Raw genomic sequence first — 22,057 nt, 5'->3', positions numbered from 1 at the left:
AGAACACTTGGGAGCTTTTTGTAATTATTCTCCTCCAACACTAACATAAATTCATCTTTATTAAAGTGACTGCAGTTTAAATTCCTCTTACATTCCCACAGATTATGCTTACCCGTGAAGCCCGGTTATTTTTTATATAACACAGACTAGATTGACCAGCCAGAGATAGCACTGTTGTTCTTTGTAGTCCAGAGACACTGCTAGAAAAGTGTTTCTTTGCTGTAGCCAGCAGTTTCTGTCTTCCTTCTTTGGTTGATTATCCTAGTGATATTAAACCCTTGTAGTTCTATACAATCTGTAGTTACTGCAATTTGAGGACGCTATCAAACAAAATGCAAAATCTCTTGTAGTTAGTAACTGTTGTGCGGAAACTTGTACCTATGAATTCTATACATTTAAAAATATTCTTGTGATGAAATGTGAAAGGTGGCTGTGATTAATCAAAAGGAAACACAAAAAAGGCAAAAATCACAAGATATTGCTTAGTATTGATCTCTGTGAGCCCATATTTTAAATACAGTTTGTCCAAAATCTGGTTTGAAGTCCATTCCAATTGAACAAGGAGCTATGAAGCCCAGTCTACAAGGATAGAAAGTATCAGACACAAAATGCTGGAGGAACTCAGCAGGCCAGGCAGCATCTATGGAAAAAAGTACAGTTGACGTTTTGGGCTGAAACCTGTTGAGTTCCTCCAGCATTTTGTGTGTGTTGCTTGGATTTCTGGTATCTGCAGATTGACTCCTGTTTATAGAAAGTATCAGTTATACTAAGGCAATATCTTATTGAGAATTGTGCTATTACTAAGTTCCTTTTTTTTGCAACTTATAGCTCTAAAACTGTTATCCTATGTTCTTATGTATGTTTACTGAAATCAGTAACATTCATTGCAAATATGGAACCTCTGTAGTTTTCATATTGTTTCAAATGTAGCATGCTTTGGTGCAATTATTTTACATTGCATTGAAAGAGAGAATAGTTGTTTCATCTCAGACGGCATTTACTTTAGCAAGTGGATACAAGTTTTAATTCTATGTACTTAAATTGCTGAAGTCTATTGTAGCTTCCAGTGCAAAAGTTTGAATTTAAGGCAAATAATTGCTTTAAAGTTTGTTACAGTTTGTTGGAGATTTATTTGTCCACAGAGATAAATACCAAAGTCTCATTGGATCACCGTCAGCTAACAGATTAGGAAGTCACTTCAAGCAAAAGCCAAGGAAGGATTGAGTCTTGAATTTGAATAACTCAGTGGCAGCGATATCACCTTCAGTGCATGCCAGGATTGCTTGATGTTTCCCGGCTTAGTCTGCTATTACCAACAATAATGAACTCCAGAAGACGTAAGAGAATTGCTCTAAAGCAAAATAGAATTTCAGATGTTTATTAAATTCAGAAAGAACAGCTTGAATATTTTAATGCACACATGGAATGCAAAGTCTTGACATTAGGCCCAGATGATGCAAATGTTCAAGCAACAATCCATCACCGATATCTGTATATTGATTTGCCATTAGCAAGCTAATACACATGCGCAAATAAAACCAGAAAATGCTAGGGATAATCAACAGTTTTGGGCTGTATCTGTCGAGAGAACACAATTACTTTTCAGGTACCTGCTGTATAAGCCCAGTATGTTCTGCTTTTATTTAAAATTTCTATCATTTATAATTTTGGACATGTCCAAAGGAAGTTAAGATTGCCTCCTTCATGTCAATTCTAATGACTACATACAAACATCTTTACCAGTTTTATTGCCCAGTGACAACATATGCACACTGAGTAATTTCTTCAATAAAAACAGTATAAATAAGCCAATTCTAAAATCTGCAGACAAGTCATTGGAAACTCCATGTTGCCAATATCGTCCACATCAGAAAGCGGAAAAGGAAATGTGATTATGTACGATCGTGAAATATACTTAACGTGCCAATGAGGAGAGGGTGACAACCTTCTGTGTGCAGTTTAACTTCCTTTGTGCGCTAGTAGCAAAAGGTGTGTGTGCGTACACCATACACCTTAGGAGGTACATTGGAGTCTAGGACCCGAGGACACAGCTTCATAGTACAAAGAGGTTCCTTCAGAACAGAGATGAGGAATTTCTTTAGCCAGAGTGCAGTGAATTTGTGGAATTTGTTGCCACAGGTGGCTATATGGAGGCCAAGTCATTGGGTATATTTAGTGCAGAGGGTGATTGGTTCTTCATTTCTAAGAGCATCTATTGTTACAGGAGGAAGTTAGGAGAATTGAGGTTGAGAGGGATGATAATTCAGCTATGATGAAATGATGGAGCCTACCCAATGGACCAAATAGCCTAATTCTCTTCCTATATTACGATCTTTATGGTCCTGATACTTCTGCCACTATTTTCATTATTAAGAGCTGAAACTCACATACGTGAGAGCAAAGTTATTAAATTAACATGCTGCATTACACAGGCGCATGGACTTTAACTCTTTTATGATGATCAAGTATTGTTTTCTCAAATTTTCTCAAAGTTTGTATGATTTCCAGTTATGTATTTTTCAGCGAGCTGGAACTGGGTAAACATCAACATTGACATTGTAGACATTGCTCGGCTAGATCAACCATGTTCTTAATTTTAATTTTTATTTAGAGATACATCATGGTAACAGGCTCTTCTGGTCCAATAAGCCCACACCGCCCAGTTACACCATGTAACCAATTAACCTTATAATCCGTATACCTTTAGAATGTGTGTGGAAACTGGAGCATCTGGAGGAAACCCACGCAGTCAAAGGGAGAATGTACAGACTCCTTGCAGACAGCAGCAGAACTGAATCCAGATTGTCTGCACTGTAATAGTGTTACACTAACCGTTATTTTGCTGTGCTGCCATTATAGAATGGCAGAGCAGACTCGATGGCCTTGGTGGCCTGCTCTTGCTCCTATTTCTTATGGTCTTATGTTCCCCACTTGCATATGTGTGAGTAGATTTATATATGGGCATTTTCGTCAGGTAGAATGTGGGTAGAGAGAGTCTGCTGCTTGGCTAATGAAAGTGGATTGATGAATGAACAGCTCACCAGAGGGGATAGGAGTTCTGGCAGTTTTGTGCCAATCACAGTAAGTAAAATGAGAATGTTTGGGTAGGTAGCATCAGGATAATACAGGCTGAGCACCCCTTATCCGTGATGTTTGTTTCAAAGTGTTTTGGATTTTAGATTTTGCAATATTTGCACTATATAATGAGACACCTTGGGGATGGGACCCAAGTCTAAACTCAAAATCCATTTACACTACATATACAGCTTATACACATATCCTAAAGGTAGTTTGATATAATATTTTTAATAATTTTATGCACAAAACAATAATGTGTATATTGAACCATCAGAAAGGTAAGCTATCACTACATTGGCTGCCCATGTGGGCAGTCAGTGGCTTTTTGTTATCACCATTGTTTCTAACTCTGAAATTATGTGTTACTGGTAAGCAGTCTTCGTCTTACACTTGTTCATCACACAAACAGTATCTACTGACACAGCCATTCAGAGTGTTATATTTTCATCAACGACAACTGTGGTAAACTCATCAAAGAATTTTTCTGCTGTGTTGTGATTACCACAAATCTTTAAGTCTGTTCTTAAATTTCTGCAAGCAGCCTGCTGAATATTCACAATTACCTTCAATCTTTAGTTCATCATGATGGATCTTTGCTGTTTCATGATCAGCATTCCGTTAAGCGACATATGTTCACTCCGGAACTGACAAATACAGAATTGAGAACCTCATTTTTCACTTTGTGCAGAGTTTTTCTATTTTTCAAGAACTTCTGTTATTAAATGTGTGAGGTCACTTCTCAGAACTGTTTGTGGTGTGCAGAGTCCTATGTATGGTCTGGGAACCTTACCAGCACTTAGTGAAAATTTCCATTTGTAACATCAAAAAAACTTTGAATTTCGAAGACCTTTGGATTTTGGGACTTTGGATTTAAATACATAAATTGTTAAATAGTTTAATGTCAGTTTGTGTTTCTATTACACTTTTTAACAATTTCCACGACATTTTGACCTGTTGAGGCAGCTGCTTAATTGAGCCAAAATGTACTGTCCTAATATGTCCCAATTATCTGGAATCCATTGTCCTTTATAACTGCATAAGGGTCCTCTTGCGATGACAGTACCTTAATTTGAACAAACTATTGAATGCCACTTCCAGCAGCTGCTTTGACTGTCTATTTTAGGGTCTTTGCTAATTTTCTGCATATATCACCAGTATGGCCTGGTAGTTTCGATGAAAATGATTACATATCACCAAGGTATAACTCATCCAGGTCTACTGTGTGTGATTTAAAATCCAAATCATTAAGTCTTCTGAAGTTAGTTTTATTGAGACAGTGAAAGTGGAAATGATAGATGATAAAAACCAAATAATTGCTATATTTAAAGGCATCAATCCAAATATGGGTAAATACAACCACGATTAATATGAAAATATTACTGCCACAAGAACATAATAAACCAAAAAAAATCCAGATATTTATTAAATTTCATGATTGACATCACAGAATAGACAGGGCTGTAATAGAACCTTTATATCCAAGTTATGAAAACTACAAATTGCACAGGGAGGTATCCACGTTCCATTCCCATTCTGACATGTCTATCCACGGCCTCCTCTACTGTAAAGATGAAGCCACACTCAGGTTGGAGGAACAACACCTTATATTTCGTCTGGGTAGCCTCCAACCTGATGGCATGAACATTGACTTCTCAAACTTCCGCTAATGCCCCTTCTCCCCCTCATACCCCATCCGTCATTTATTTATATATACACATTCTTTTTTTCTCTCTCTCCTTTTTCTCCCTCTGTCACTCTCACTATACCCCTTGCCCATCCTCTGGGCTTTTTTATCCCCCTCCCCCTTTTCTTTCTCCCTGGGCCTCCGGTCCCATGATCCTCTCATATCCTTTTTGCCAATCAACTGTCCAGCTCTTGGCTCCATCCCTCCCCCCTCCTGTCTTCTCCTATAATTTCGGATCTCCCCCTCCCCCTCCCACTTTCAAATCTCTTACTAGCTCTTCTTTCAGTTAGTTCTGACGAAGGGTCTCAGCGAAACGTCGACTGTACCTTTTCCTAGAGATGCTGCCTGGCCTGCTGCATTCACCAGCAACTTTTATGTGTGAGACTCAGGTTCCATAGCTCATCCATCAGGACTGTAGGATTGATGGTGTTAAACACTGAGCTGCAGTCAACTAACAGCATCCTGCGATAGGTGTTGCATTGTCCAGCTGACGTAAGGCTTTGTGAAGAGCCATTGAATATAGAACATTGAACATAGAAATCTAGGGCCAGCTGGTAGAACAATGACATCAGCGCCGGACTCCGGAACGGAGGTTCCCGGGTTCGAACCCAGCCAGGTCTGCTCCCGAGTACGCTTTCCATCTGTGCTGGGTTGAGTGTCAAGATCGCAACTTGACCTCGTAAAATAAAGAGAAAAATACTGCAAAATGTCTGTGTGAGGAGTGGCGCGCCACACAGTCTCTCTCGCTCCGCGCCTTGTAAAGGCGTGAAAAATACATTTTTTCCGCCAACATTGCACATGCACGCAGATGCACACGCATGCATGCACACACCAAAAAAAGAACATAGAAATCTATAGCACATTACAAGCCCTTTGGCCCACAATGGTGTGTTGACCATGCGACCCACTTTAGAAACTGCCTAGAATTTCCCTGGCGCATAGCCCTCTATTTTTCTAAGCTCCATGTACCTATCTAAGAGGCTCTTAAAAGACCCTATTGTATCCGCTTTCACCACCACCGCTGGCAGTGCATTCCATGCACCCACCTCTGGCAGTGCATTCCATGCACCCACCTCTCTGTGTGTGAAAAACTTACCCATGACATCTCCTTGGTACCTACTTCTAAGCACCTTAAAACTATGCCCACTCGTGTCAGCCATTTCAGCCCTGGGAATGTCTCTGGCTATCCTCACGATCAATGCCCCTCATCATCTCATACAGCTCTATCAGATTGAAATTCAGCTACAGATTGGCAAATATGACATTGTGGCCATCTCTGAAACTTGGCTAAAGGATGGCTGCCACTGGGAACTTAATGTCCAAGGATAGACGGTATATCGGAAAGATAGGTTAGTCGGCAGAGGTGTGGCTCTGTGTATAAGAAATAATATTAAATCATTGGAAAGAGATGATACAGGATTGGAAGGTGTAGAGTCTCTGTGAGTTGAGTTAAGAAACGACAAGGGTAAAAGGACCCTAATGGCAGTTGTATACCATTAATATTATATTCTGTCTTCAAATTTGACCTACCAAAATGAACCACTTCGCGCTTATCCGGATTGAAGTCAGTCTGCCACTTCTCAGCCCAGTTCGGCATCCTATCGATGTCCTCAATCTCTAGACTATCAACAACACCCCCTTTGTGTCATCAGCAAACTTACTAACCCACCCTTCTACTCCTTCATCCAGGTCATTTATAAAAATTATAAAGAAGGGGGGTCCCAGAACAGATCCCTTGTGAGTGAGTGCAACTGGACAATAGTTATTAAGGCATCTCACACTACTATTCTTGGGCACTGGTTTAATTGTTGCCCTTTTAAAGCAGGTGGGAATTCCAACCATAGGAATGAGAGGTCGAAAATGTCCTTGAATACACCTGCCAGTTTGTAGAGACAAGTTTTCAGAGCCTTACCAGGTACTCCGTCTTATGAGGATTGACTCTCTTGAAAGGCAGCCTGACATCGGCCTCTGAGACAGAGATCACAGGGTCACTGAGTGCAGCACAGATCTTCACAGCTGTCATTATATTCTCCCTTTCAAAGCAGGCATAAAAGGCGTTGAGTTCATCTGGTAGGGAAGCATCACTGTTATCCATGCTAATGGAGTTTGCTTTGTAGGAAGTAATGTCCTGCAAATCCTGCCAGAGTTAACATGCATCCAATGTCACCTCCAACCTCTCGGTTTCTTCGCTCTTGAAAAAGTCATCCGCAAGTCATGCCTGGTTTTTTTGCACAGGCCCGGGTTGCCAGACTTAAATGCCATAGATCTAGCCCTCAGCAGACGACGAACCTCCTGGTTCATCACTGGCTTTTGGTTTGGGAATGCACAGCAGGTTTTTATAGTCACACAATCATCCACACGGCTTAATGAAGTTGGTAATAACTGTGGCATACTCATCCAGATTCGAAGATGAACCCCTGAATACAGTCCAGTCCACCAATTCAAAGCAGTCCTGTAAGCTCTCCTGTGCTTCCCTTGTCCATATCTTGGTCTTCACTATTGGTGCTGCAGTTTTCAGTCTGCCTATGCTCACGGAATAGAAGTACGGTCAGGTGATCAGTCTTTTCTGGTGTAGCTGTGGAAGAGCATGGTAAGCACTCTTGATCTTAGTGCAACAGTGGTCCATTGTGGCTTCCTCACTGCAAGTGATTTATTGATGGTAATTATTTAATGACTTTTTCAAACTGGCCTGGTTAAAATCTCCCAAAATGGTGGAGAAGGCATCAGGATGCGCCGTTTCGTGCATGCTGATCACATCTGTCTGATCATCTAGAGCCTGTTTAATATTGGTCTGAGGTGGAATGTGCATCACTACCAAAAAGGTCACTGAAATCTCCTGCGGCAGGGAGAATGGACGGCACTTAATTGTGAGGTATTCCAGATCTCATGAGCAAAATTGGGATGTCACTGATCCATTAGTACACCACGAGGAGTTGATCATGAGGCATACACCTCCACCACTCGACTGTCCTATCTTGATGGTGTCTGGTGAACCTGTCAATCTGAATTGCTCTGTCCGGAATGTAGGGGTTAACCAGGATTCTGTGAAGCAGAGGACACATGCTGTCCTAATGTGTGCCTGATACAGCACCCTAGCTCTGATATCATCAGTTTTATTTACCAGAGACTGTACATTTGCAAGCAAGGTAGTCAGCACTGATAGTCGAAAACCTTGTTTTTTTAAATGCACTTGTAGCCCTGAGCACCAGGCATGTTTCTGACGAGGAGCCCTCCTAGTGAAGATATTATGGCCACAGTCAGCGTTATTTGCACTGGTTTTAAGCAGCGATAGATTGTTTTCAATCACATTAAAACATTTATTCTTTATTAACTGTGCAGACCTTGGTTGCAGTTCTGATTCTTAGCTGTAGCAGGCTGAAGCGGAATATTTAATCATATGCATTGAGCTGTACCGCCACGAGTTTGCCTTTTTATAGGTGCCCCAGAAGTAAGACCTAAGAGCTGACTGTGGACTTCAGAACGGGTAGGATGAGGGAACACGAACCCAATCCTCATGGAGGGATCAGAAGTGAAGGGAGAGAACAATTTCAAGTTCCTGGGTGTCGAGATCTCTGAGGATCTAACCTGGTCCCAACATATCAATGCAGCTATAAAGAAGGCAAGGCAGTGGCTATATTTCATCAGGTGTTTGAAGAGATTTTGTTTGTCACCTAAAACACTTGAAAACTTCCATAGATGTACTGTGGAGAGCATTCTGACATCTCTGTCTGGTATGGGGTGGGTGGGGGTGGTCGGACACTGCACAGGATCGAAATGAGCTACAGAAAGTTGTAAAATTACTCAGCTCCATCTTGGGTCCTAACCTCCATAGTATCCAAGACATCTTCAAAGAGCGGTGCCTCAGAAAGACAGACCCCCATTACCCAGAACATGCGCTTTTCTCATTGTTACTGTCAGGAAGGAAGTACAGAAGCTTGAAGGCACACACTCAGCAATTCAGGAACAATTTCTACCCCACTGCCATTCAGTTCCTAAATGAACATTGAACCCATGAACACTACCTCACTTTTATTATTTCTGTTTTTGTGCTATTTTTAATTTAACTATTTAATATAGGTATATACTTACTGTAATTGATTTACTTAGTTATTGTTTTCTATATTATCATGTATTGCATTGTACTGCTGGCGCTAAGTTAATAAATTTCACAACATATGACAGTGATATTAAACTGACTCTGATTCTGAGACTCCCTAAACTTATTTTGGTGGATATTGAAGAAGCCTTTAACTATAAAGCCTGAATGTTATGTACCGAATATCAGGCAAAATAGACATTTTTAGACTATCCAAATCTTAGAGTTTACATGACTGTTTCTACATTGGTGATTTTTTAGTAACATTGATGATTGAACTCTGGAATGGTTGGAAAAGTGTAGAGTGAAACACATCATTATGCGAATCAGTAGTGTGCATAGTATAATTTAGGTAATTAGATTTATGCTGTTTCTGGCTTTTGAATAGCACAGCAATGTTGGTGCCAGTATTCATAAAAGAATATTTTAATGAGATTGAAGATCTCATGTGGCATGGTCAATCTGGCAGCATTTTGTTTTGTTCCTGAGAACTGTAGAATTTGTGTATGGAAATAATGTGGCTTTTAGTGGATTCAGGCATAGTTAACCATTATTTTATTTCAACCAATCCATATTAAGATTAAGAAAAAATAAAAATCCCCTGTTCATTACTTCCAATGCACATATGTCATTTGGGCAATATTTCTACTGCCATGTATTTCCTGGTTTTATCCTATCTAATCTCTCCTTTGTAACACATTGCAGAATTTCTGCACAGTGATAATCTGGATTGTACTTGAAATTTTGAGGCTGCACAGAAATGAGAAGATGTCTTTGGCTTGTGGGATGTAGTTACACTTCACCATCCAGCTTTAAAGTAAATAGCCAGGAGGCAGAGGAGGATAACAAAAATGTTGCATTTCTGATTGCCAATTTTAACGAACAAAATTCTTTGCTGACCAGGTCATATAATTTAATTCATCAAATTAAAGCAAAATAAATTATTTGAAGATATTTTTCATATCAGGGCAGAAAGTGTCTTTGGAAAGGACAACCCAGTAGGTTTGATCATGCCTATGTTTTTTCATTAATTGCTTTTTGATGAGTTGTTCTATAATGGTAAGTTTGGTAAGTTTGTAGATTGTAGAAGCATTAGTTTCGTGGTTTGAGCCTATAGCCAATTTTGAAATTGGAAAGGTTGTACTACAAATCCAGACCAGTGAAATAAAATGCTTTGAAGCTATTACCATGATTTTTACTGATGAGTTGAAACAATGTGTGGCAGTTCACTGTTCATCTTTCTCAGATTATGCTTTTTAATTCAGATAGTAGCTTCTATCACACTCAGAATTAACATTTGAAGATCATATTGAAATTGAACTTGATAAGTCAACTCTTAATAAGTGTATCTTGCAGCATCTAAAATTAATAAATAGCATATGTAATACAGTAATTATTTTGCTACTGTACTGTTGTATGGCCATTATTCTGTTGTTGTATTATGTGCCCATTTCTTTTCAGAAAATGAAAAGATTTTAATGAACATCTGATTATCTTAGCCATCTTTCTCTGCTGCATTTATAAACTTAGCCATGTTGCCATGAACAACAAGTCAGCAGAAGCTGGGCACTGCTCAAGAACTGAATAATAAGTTATACCCAGCCAATGATATTTGATTTCCAGTGCACGCTTATGGTATATATAGAGAGAGATGATGTTGCTTTATCTATTAAAATATAGTGATCATTTTTACAAATGAAAATAAATGATATTTGGTTTTAAATTTTCATATTTAATCTGAAAGTTATTAATGGACCATATTCCTTGTTAACTTTAAATTTGTATTGATTTCATATGTGCTTGGAAATGTGAAATGAGGTGTTGGGGAAAATCCTTCTTCCAACAAATTATAATGTTTGCAATGAATGCTGACATAATTTACTTAAACACTACAATTTCACAAATCAAACCTTACTTAGGGGTTATATTTAGAGCAGATACTCAGCCACATAGGTCGCCAAAGAAGCTGTGCTAGCATGCATTGTATTTCCATTTTATCTCCTGCTTAAAGCCGTTGCCTAGTAACCTGAGCTCAGCTACATTTTAGATAGTTTCCTGAATAACCCGTTGATAGAGCACAATGGAAAAATCCACTCATTAGCATTTAGTGCTTCGAGTGCACGTAAGAAGACCACTAAGTCCATCAAGTCAGTCCAATTAGTTGAACAAGCTATCCAGCAATTTTTCACATCTGCCACAGAAACCATTAATGGCTTGAACTGGTCTAATGTTGGAGTTCAAATCCATTCCTGGGAAAATATTAGCTTAGGCTGCCAAGAGTAGATCAAAGATTTATTCTACTGTAGAAAGTGCTGTAACCTTAAATTCTTTCCTGGAAATGAACGTTTATAGCAATGTATTGTATTTTTTTACTGTCCAGACTAGTCTATTGCTATGCATAAGCTATATTTCAAATGGGCCTTTTTGACTTGTAACAATTTATTTGTGGAAGCTCTGTGCCAGTTTCTAAAAGACTGTCAGATTCACCTTTGTGTTTGTAAGTTGGGCCGATGCCAGTTTTCCTATTTCATTGTTGATGCTCAGTTTCAGAAATTCTTTAGGTCAATAATTGACGTGACAAACCTTACTGCTTAAAAACAAGCAACTAAAGTGTGCTGCTCAGTTACTGGGTCACATTCCCAAAAAATTAATTTGTTCCACTGCCTTCACTTGTATGTGGTTCATTGCATAGAGGAAAAATAATGACGCAATCATAAATTCTGTTTAAACTCACTCACATGTGGCTTGTTCTATGGACCACTGATAACATAACCGCATATGAAGAATGTGTGGAATTGCACATACTTTGAACATTACTCAGTAGTCAGTTTACTTCTTGGAATTATCAAAGAAAGGTTATAAAATGAAAAAGAGAGTGAGGTCAAGCAGCAGATCAGATCTCGTCCTAAACTAATATTTGGAATGGGGAAAACTGATTCAAATGACTTGTCTGGGTTTAGTGAGATCATGGCTGGGTCAGAGGCACCACAGTATTTGCCAAACAAGAGCCTGCATCCGGAACAGATGCCTTTCCAAGTCAGTTTGCCAAGCCAGATGGGACCAGTATGCAATGCATGCAGTTTTTCATCCAGCAAAAGGCCAATCAGAATGCCAATACCTATAAAGTGGAACCTTGAAACAATGACTGCTACTAATGACCTGTTTAAGTGAAGTATGATTAGTTAGCTTATTCTCTTTATATCTTTTACAAACTTATCTTTGAAACATGTTTTGTTTACTCAGCAAAATACAAAAATATACTTTAATGTTTCTCCTTCCTACAAGACATACCTGAATAAGTTCCACAGTAATCTGCCAACTCACTGAGCATGTTAACATGTGGAAATAATTTAGTTTGAAACAAATAAGAAAATGTAGAACATAATGAAGTATCGTTGTGGCTTGTGAATTGGTCAAAGTATAACACTAAATCATTTCTGTCATCCAAACTAGTGTGATCTGAGTTTTTTCTCTGGAGGGTTGTATAACTCCATTTGTAGGTAGTGATTATTTCCTATTCCTTTTAATACTTCAATGGATTATACAATTTCTGTAGTAGCCAAATGCAAGATGCCTGAGCTGTGAATATAGGTTGAAAAGAAATGAACTTGCAAGGAGTAATTTCAGAAATAATATATAAACAACAATTCAAAATAATGAACTAATGAAAAATATGATGTATCTTCTTTTACTTCTTTGTGACATACTAAATTCTCCACAGTGAATTAATGTTAAATAAGAAGTACACCAGCTAATTTAAGCAATATGATATCTCAGAAACAGTGGTGAGATAAATTAAGCTGATTTAGTTTTATTAGTCTCGAGATTGACAGTTTGACAGTGGCATTCAGAAAGCTCCCCTTTGCTTGAAAAATGCCACAAGAAATTAAACTTTTGTTTTCATTAAAAGCAAGCAAGCAGTGCTTTGGTTAAATGTCATTTGACAAAAAACAACCTCCAGCATTGTCCCTGGATATTGAATCCTATTGTCATTCTGCATTATGCTCTCAAGTGTCTGACAAAGAGGTTAAGCATGCACCTATTGGTTCTAAGGTGAGTCCTTCCATTGTGCCAATAATAACCTTGAAATAAGTGCTGTGCTGTCAGTTTTGATCTTTCACAGTACTTGGAATTCAAAACTGATGATTTAAAATAAAATGTTATCCACTATGCCCAATTTATTTTTGAATCTGAAGTAGTTTGCAGACCTATGGCTATGATAAGTTTGATTGAAGACGATTAACAACTGAAATTGTAATCCTGTACACTTTGTGGGCAAAAAGCCATTTTCTATTAATATGCAAACTGAATGGAAAAAAAAGGACAAGCATCATCATGTGCCTTCATTTTATGATTCAAAGAGACTAATATATTAGAGGGGAATGCAGGTAAAAAGCATTATTGATAATTAACTGAATTATCTTTCAGTGATGAAGCCGAGAAGATTCGTATTGGAAAGACTGTTGATGCCTGGATCACAGTTATTAATAAGGATATCCAGGTATGCCAAGAGATGTTGCATATCTTCGGAAGTTTGTTAATCCTTTGATGGCCTAATATTTTTTCTTAGTACAGTATTTTAAAAATTAACTCACTGGTTTATCAAATTATTTTCTGAAAAAATTGGATGATTATGGAAAAGGATTTTTAGAATTAGAATTTTAAAATTGTATCTTACCTTTTTACTCCATGCTGTCTTAAACTGGATATAAATATTTGTGTTGTTTAATTATGTATTATATAATTGCATATTCAGTTTCAAATTATCATTTTGAAGTAATCAGAAATGTTATATTAAAAACATGAATACCTAACTGGCATTTTTCTGCCCAAATAAATTTAGCTTGTTTGAAGGCATCCAATTATAATGGCTCTGACTTGTAAATGGGTCAGATCTAATTTAGCAAGATCTGAATTAACACTAAAGACCTACCTTAACCAGCATTTGTATGTTATAATACTCCCAGCATAGAATAATCTTTAAACAGGGGTTTTGGACATTTACTGGATTATAGTTGTCACGATTAAAATTTCTCACTGAATCAACTAAACTTTTACTGTGCTCATGGACTTCTTTATCAAGTTATGGTATTGTTGCACTGTTGTAACTATATGTTATAATTATGTGGTTTTGTTAGTTTTTTTCAGTCTTGGTCTGTCCTGTGTTTTGTGATATCACACCAGAGGAAATATTGTATCATTTCTTAATGCATGCATTACTAAATGACAATGAAAGAGGACTGCGTGTCTTCATAATCATAAACTAAAGCTACTAGGCTGATAGTACAATGCTACCAGGTGCATTGTCTTTAAAAAAAGTTATGTCAACTGGACAAATAGCCTCCTGACACCTACAGTGGCATGCAAAAGTTTGGGCACCCCTGGTCAAAATTTCCGTTACTGTGAATAGTTACGTGAGTAGAAGATGAACTGATCTCCAAAGGTCATAAAGTTAAAGATGAAGCATTCTTTTCAACATTTTAAGCAAGATTTGTGTATTATTTTTGTTTTGTAGAATTTTAGAGTGAAAAAAAGGAAAGGAGCACCATGCAAAAGTTTGGGCACCCCAAGAGATTTGAGCTCTCAGATAACTTTTACCAAGGTCTCAGACTTTCATTAGCTTGTTAGGGCAATGACTTGTTCACAATCATCATTAGGAAAGGCCAGGTGATGCAAATTTCAAAGCTTTATAAATACCCTGACTCTTCAAACCTTGTCCCAACAATCAGCAGCCATGGGCTCCTTTAAGTAGCTGCCTAGCACTCCGAAAATTAAAATAAATGATGCCCACAAAGCAGGAGAAGTCTATAAGAAGATATGAAAGCGTTTTCAAGTAGCCGTTTCCTCAGTTCATAATGTAATTAAGAAATGGCAGTTAACAGGAAAGGTGGAGGTCGAGTTGAGGTCTGGAAGACCAAGAAAACCTTCCAAGAGAACTGCTTGTAGGATTGCTAGAAAGGCAAATCAAAACCCCTGTTTGACTGCAAAGGACCTTCAGGAAGATTTAGCAGACTCTGGAGTGGTGGTGCACTGTTCTACTGTGCAGCAACACCTGCACAAATATGACCTTCAAGGAAGAGTCATCAGAAGAAAACCTTTCCTGCATCCTCACCATAAAATTCAGCATCAGAGGTTTGCAAAGGAACATCTAAACAAGGCTGATGCATTTTGGAAACAAGTCCTGTGGACTGATGAAGTTAAAATAGAACATTTGGCCACAATGAGCAAAGGTACGTTTGGAGAAAAAAGGGTGCAGAATTTCATGAAAAGAACACCTCTCCAACTGTTAAGCATGGGGGTGGATCGATCATGCTTTGGGCTTGTGTTGCAGCCAGTGGCATGGGGAACGTTTCACTGGTAGAGGGAGGAATGATTTCAAACAACACACTGTCTGTAAAAAAAGCTGAAGATGAAAAGAGGATGGCTTCTACAACAGAATAATGATCCTAAGCGCACCTCAAAATCCACAATGGACTACCTCAAGAGGTGCAAGCTGAAGGTTTTGCCATGGCCCTCACAGTCCCCCGACCTAAAAATCATCGAAAATCTATGGATAGACCTCAAAAGAGCAGTGCATGCAAGATGGCCCAAGAATCTCACAGAACTAGAAGCCTTTTGCAAGGAAGAATGGGTGAAAGTCCCCTAAATAAGAATTGAAAGACCCTTAGCTGGCTACAGAAAGCGTTTACAAGCTGTGGTACTTGCCAAAGGAGGTGTTACTAAGTACTGATCATGCAGGATGCCCAAACATTTTCTTTGGGCCCTTTTGCTTTTTTGTTATTTTGAAACTGTAAAAGATGGAAATAAAAAAGTAACTTTGCTTAAAATATTAAAGCAATGTGTCATCTTTAACTTTATGCCTTTTGGAAATCAGGTCATCTTTTACTTGCTTAGTTATTCACAGTAACAGAAATTTTGAACAAACTTTTGCATGCCGCTATATGTCAAAGCAACTTCAGTTGCAGTGAAATTCAGATGGTTTTCAATATTTAGTGGATTCCGGTTAATTGGGACACATCGGTACCAGTACGCTTTGGCTCAATTAAGCGGCTGCCTCAATTAGCTGGTTTCGTGTAAATAGTTAAAAAGGTATGTAAAAGATAAACTACTGTTTAACTGAGTAACAAACTATGCATTTAAATGAAATACAGAACAAATTAGAACACTATCAATACTACTGGAGTACTATAAAACTGTACATTAGTTCCTCAAACATGAGGAAATCTGCAGATGCTGGAATTTCATTCATTGATAGAGGAATTCAGCATACGCTGTCATGTTCTTTTGATTAACAAAGTCAGTGCAGACATCTGATGTAGATAATGGACTGCCTTCATGGAATGCTATTGACAGTTTTATCCTCCAAATTTTCATCTTCATTGTAACGTTCAAGATGATTGTCGATACCTTCAGATTTTTTGTAGTTCCTAACTTGCTGAAGTAGTGAAATCATTTCATTTTCACTCCCAGCTGTTTCTGGCATCTCCAAACCTGAATGCTTGAAATCACAGTGAACAAATTAATTCTCAATTGTCAGTTTAAAAAAATCTCTGGTTTTTGAACACAAACACATGCATTCATTACTACTTAAAAACTCTTCACTCTAAGCACGGTGTGGTGTCCAACGGCCACACAAGTGCACAAGTCTGATGCTAGTTAGAAACTGTTCAGCAATGGTCATCTGTTCCAATTAAGTGGCATAGTGTTGCAAAAAGAAGGGCATCCCAGCTGTTTTCTTGATAGTTTTTGTTCTATAAGAGTTGTCCCAAATAGAGACTGTGCTGATTAACCAATGGCCCAATTAACCGGAATCCACTGTAATTGTTTTACAGTTGCTCCTACTAACTAAATCCTTTCTTTAAATTTTTACTTTTTCCTTGATGATCACAACTTTTAAAGTAGTTTACAATAAGCAGAATAATATTGTAAGTTACAGAATTACAAAAAGTGAAGTAGGCATAGTTGCAGTTAAAACGGCTCTTCATGGAGCTGATTGCTGTTCGAAATGTCAGCCTGACTGCAAAACTGTATTACAACAATGTCTTTATCACTGTTCTGATCTTTAATGGCAATGTTGGACACACAGATTAACTGCGGGTCTAGATTTTGTTGAAGTCTTGTTCCTGATATTGTTATTTCTCAGTGCCTGATGTCACAAGCGAAGCTCTGGAGGAATTATTAGGCAGGAAGAACATGTCACTATTTTCAAGAAGTCAAGTAGCAGTTACAAATTACTTGCTGGCTTGTCCTTTTTGCCTGATGGTTCAATATCTGGGCATTTTTGACCTGCATCTCACTTCACAATATTAAATTTAATTATGGGGGAAGGATTTCTGGTGCTGCTTCTAAACAATCTGATACCAATTATGGCGGCTTATTTAGGCCAATGTTGAGATTGGAAGAAGGTATTCTGGAAAGCAGAGGGAAGGTAGAAGAAGTAGTGACAGCTTTGAAAATCTGTAAGACATTTGGTGGAGCATGTGTCTATCAACTGTCACGGAGTCACCATATCAAAGTGGATTTATTATTGAAGTGTATATATGTCACCATATATTGTTACGTAACCGGCAACAACAATGAATATTAATCGAGACAGGTTTTATAAAAACAACCAAACATTTTTTTAAACACGTATAAACGATAAGGAAAAAAAAAACAAAGGAAAACTTTAAACGGAGGCTAACAGGTACGCAGCCATTCACCAACTCGCCACTCGGCTCTGGTTCTTAAAGCATTAAATGCGGAAACAGTTCTTAAAGCGATACAGTCAGATATGGTTCTTAAAGCAATAACTTCGAAAGTCCAAAAGTTTTACACATTCAATTGGATGAGACTTCTCTGCAGAAAGATTTCTTCACCAACGCACCTTTACTGCTGGTTCCGTCCACAGGATTCCCGATGCCGAAAATAAACAGTTTAAATCACCTGACTTAAATTCCTTTAAAGAGAGAGAGCACCTTTTTGCATGAACTCATTGCGCTTTTGCAACAGTTATCTTGATACAGGTTCTCTCCAATGAAGACTCAATAAGGTTGATTCTTTATTAAACTGCCAGACGATGCCGACTTCTCTCGATCCTTCACTTCGATGAATTCTTCACTCTCTCTTCAAAACTGTCGGAATTGAGTAAATTGGCACTTCCAGCCACAAATTTCCAGTTCAATAATACAAATCTTGTAAGAGAACGCACCTTCCGTTTTAAAAATGAAATTGCGTCACAAAAACAAACACGCAACAGAAACGGAGGCACAGCACGTTCTACCTGGAAATCTACAAACTCAAAAACTAACTGCGTCACCTGGGTCGACCCTTATATAGTCACGGGGCACATGTCATCACGTGACCTCACATTGGCGGGAAAATCACATCAGGTGACCTCCAAAAGACCATTACATCATTCTCACAAAAAAAACAGATCTCCTTGAGCATGGAACAATATAACCCTGAGATTCACTTTCCTGCAGGCATTTACAGTAAAGAAAAGAAACACAATAGAATCAATGAAGGTGCCCCGAATAGGATGGACAACAACCAGAGTACAAAAGTCAACAAACTAAAAATACAAAATGAAAGTAAATAAATAAATAGAATGATTGATTGATTGAAAAAGCAATAAACAAATATGCATTGGTAACTTGGGCTTGGCACCGCTACACTGCTCCCGGTCCATTACCGTTTTGGTAGGTTTACGAGTCATCCTCCAGCAGTAACATATAAATAAGGACAACTGAAAACTGTTGTGCTTATGTGACAGCTGTTCCAGAATCTAAGATAGACAGCACTGTTACATTGCCTTTCAGACTTCTCATCACCGTGCTGGAATTTTATCAGCTAAAATGATGGTGCCTCCTTAGTTTACTTCTGGTTTGTGACCGTGGTCAGAACATCATGTAGATTCATAGTGGTGCTTAGACAAAATATTCATTTACCTTGTGCCGTTGTCTTCCTGAATGCTAGTATGTGAGACTGCACGCTGGCAGGTGGATGATTAGGACCTTACAGACACTGCTTGTGGCTCCCAACACTATGATATACACCAGGGTTCCCCAATTGGTTTTCCACAAGGGCCAAATTATGTCAAGCATGCCAAGCCAAGGGCCAAAACATCCAGGATTTTTCTCAATGCGCCAGTAAGTTGTTTTATGGGCAGATGTTGTTGTTGCTGCTATTACTATTATTATTATTATTATTAGTGGTGGTAGTAGTAGTAGTAGTAGTAGTAGTGGTGGTAGTAATAATTTAGGCCTGGGATTCTCAAAGCCTGTGTTATGGGTCACACAAGAAAAAAAATGCACTCTTGAAACAGAATAGATCTAAAACCAACCATTTAATTATGACTCTAGCTATCACAACTGTCAGCTGTCACATTGAGAACTCATCTGGGACTTAAAATACACAACACACACACACACACACACACACACACACACACACACACACACACACAGTAAACATGGTAGTCTTCACCACTTCTCTTCCACACAAAGAACACTTCTCCACCACACAGAGTTTTAGTAGTATTGCCTTTTCCACTGTTTCTGTTCTCTCATTTAATCTATTTGCTCTTTTAATTAAACTATATAGCATTTGAAGTATGAAGTGTAGCTATAAATGAAATTATCAGTATTATTGTTGTAATATTATTATACCACAATAAGATGGACAAATGGACAAAAATAAATTGATTCACTCACCAATCAGTGAGAGAAGTGACAGCGACGGGATGAGGCAATCCTACTGATGTCAGACCTGTATTCTGTTGTGGCAATCCTGAGGCACTGGCCAAGATGTGCATTGGAGAGTCTGTTTCGGTCCTGGTTCTTGATAGAGTTCATTGAAGAAAACGATGACTCACATATGTACATGGAGGGGAACAGTGTGAGTAGGAGCATTGCAATAGCTCTCGTGTTTTTGAATTGAGCTTGGGGAACCACGTTGATCCAAAAGTCATTACCCCAACGTCCTTGTGTTGTGCTTTGAGCAAATCAGATGTTCCCATTTCCAAGACCTCCAACTGAAGAGTTGCCTCATCTATGGAAGGCACCAGCCTTTTGGCCTCTGCAGTCCACTGGCCGTCAGCCGAAATGGAGAATGGCTGTCTCAGGAAGAGGAGGATGTCACCTGAGAGTTTAGGGGAGCTTTCAAATCGTTCCCTGAAGTTTTCTGCCAGGCTCGTCGCAAAATCCTTCATCACTGGATCCTCCCACATTTCGTTCTTCTCGCAATGCTCCCACAGACGTGGAAAGTGCAACTTTCTCCCGTGAGTGTCTCTCTCCAGAAGTTTCAGCTTTGACTGGAAAGCGTCAATCGTGTCCGCAACAGTGTGGTTGTTGCCTTCTAATTGCAGATTAAGTTGATTTAGATGGGACATGATGTCACACAAAAAAAGAACATGTGCCATCACCTTGTTGTCACTTAAAAACCTCTTAAATCCTTGGGCTTTTTGGCTCTGCAGGCTGGATAAAAATGACACAACCTCATTGCACAGGTCGCACACCCTGTCCAATACAAGGCCTTTGCTCAGCCAGCGAACATCATTATGAAGCAAAAGATCTTTGTGTTCCGCTGACATTTCCTCCAGCAATGCTCTGAAAGGGCAATGTTGCAGACTAGAACTCTCACGAACGAAATTTACCAGTCTCGTCACGGTATCCATTGCCTCTTTCATTTCCCCACACAGTTTAGTGCACAGCACTGATTTGTGAATAATGCAATGAAATGCCAAGAGTGCTGGTAAACCTGCCTACCAAGCCCTTGTGTTTTACCACCATCAACGGAGCCCCATCGGTGACAACGGACACAATTTTGCTCACATCTAAGCCAGTCTTCCCAACAAACTGCATCAATTCGTTAAAAATTATTTCCCCAGTTGTATGCCTAGGTAGAGGAAGCAAACAAAGTAGCTCTTCCTGGAAGGTCTTCCCATCAAAAAATCTTGCGAACACAGATAGCTCTTCCATATCAGTCCGGTTACAGGGCGAGTAAGTGGCTAGTGATATGGCTTCTGCTTTCTCTAAATCAGTGAGTAGATTGGAAAAACACTCCTCCGCTAAAACTTCTACTCTTCTTGTTGCCGTAGCTGACAATGGCGCCGTCTGTAATAGCTCCACAACAGTGTCCTTGGTTTCCTCATCATGACTTAAAACTTCGCCAACCATATCAATTGCACACGTTTTAATCAACTCGGCATCGCGCGGTCTATGGGGGTGTGGGATGAGGTTAAAATAAATTAGAGCAGCGCACGCTTTACTTACATGTTATGACAGGTGCATTCACGTAAGTGCCAATGGGTCGGCGCAGTCCAGACATTTGGTTCTCACGGTCAGGACCTGGCCCGCGGTCCGCCTATTGGGCAACACACATCAAAGTTGCTGGTGAACGCAGCAGGCCAGACAGCATCTCTGGGAAGAGGTACAGTCGACGTTTCGGGCCGAGACCCTTCGTCAGGACTAACTGAAGGAAGAGTCCGCCTATTGGGCTTGTCTGATATACACAATTGTAAATCTATAATGATTTAATCTATAATGAGATCCCAACTGTGGGCAAAATCACATTCAAACAACAAGCTTTTTATATTCAGAACCATAATTCAAATTACTATCCTCACTACAACTAGTCATCTCTCTGTGGTTCGTTCTCAATGGATTGTCCTTTAACTTCTTATAAATATAGCCTCCAAAAGTAAGTTGAGGACAATTTAATGCAGTAGCCCCTCAGTGAGTGCTATATTAGGTAAGCCTGTATATCCCATTAATGGCACTTTCTAATGAGCCAATCATGTGGCAGCAACTCAATGCATAAAGGCATACAGATATGGTCAAGAGTTTAAGCTGTTGTCTAGTTCAAACATCAGAATGGGGAAGGAATGTAATGTAACTGACTTTGACCATGAAATGATTGTTGGTGCCAGACAGAATGGTTTAAGTATCTCAGAAACTGTTCACCTCCTGGGATTTTCACGCACAGTAGTCTCTAGAAGTGATAGAGAATGGTGCAAAAACCAAAAAAAAAATCCAGTGAGCTGCAGTTTTGTGGGCAAAAGTGACTTGTTAATCAGAGAGATGAGAGGAGAATGGCCAGGCTGGTTCAGTCTATCAGGAAAGTGACAGTAAATCAACAGCCAAGCATTGCAATAGTGGTGTGCAAAAGAGCATCGTTGGACACAGAACACATCAAACCTTGAAGTGATGGGCTATAGC

General features: G+C 39.0%; 1 protein-coding gene across 1 annotated transcript in view; it reads left to right on the top strand.

The window, feature by feature from the left end:
* The window catches only part of kiaa0586 (KIAA0586 ortholog), a 551,477-nt gene that overhangs the window by 261,270 nt on the left and 268,150 nt on the right, over positions 1-22,057 (top strand). Inside the window, exon 13 of the mRNA XM_072267986.1 lies at positions 13,287-13,359. Within this exon, the coding sequence (XP_072124087.1) occupies positions 13,287-13,359 (73 nt within the window). The remainder of the gene's footprint in view (positions 1-13,286; positions 13,360-22,057) is intronic.

Source organism: Mobula birostris, chromosome 1 (assembly GCF_030028105.1).
Source record: "Mobula birostris isolate sMobBir1 chromosome 1, sMobBir1.hap1, whole genome shotgun sequence".
In the NCBI taxonomy this organism is placed as follows: domain Eukaryota; kingdom Metazoa; phylum Chordata; class Chondrichthyes; order Myliobatiformes; family Myliobatidae; genus Mobula; species Mobula birostris.
The sequence above is the reverse complement of the archived record's forward strand: the minus strand, read 5'-3'. Positions and strand labels throughout refer to the sequence as shown.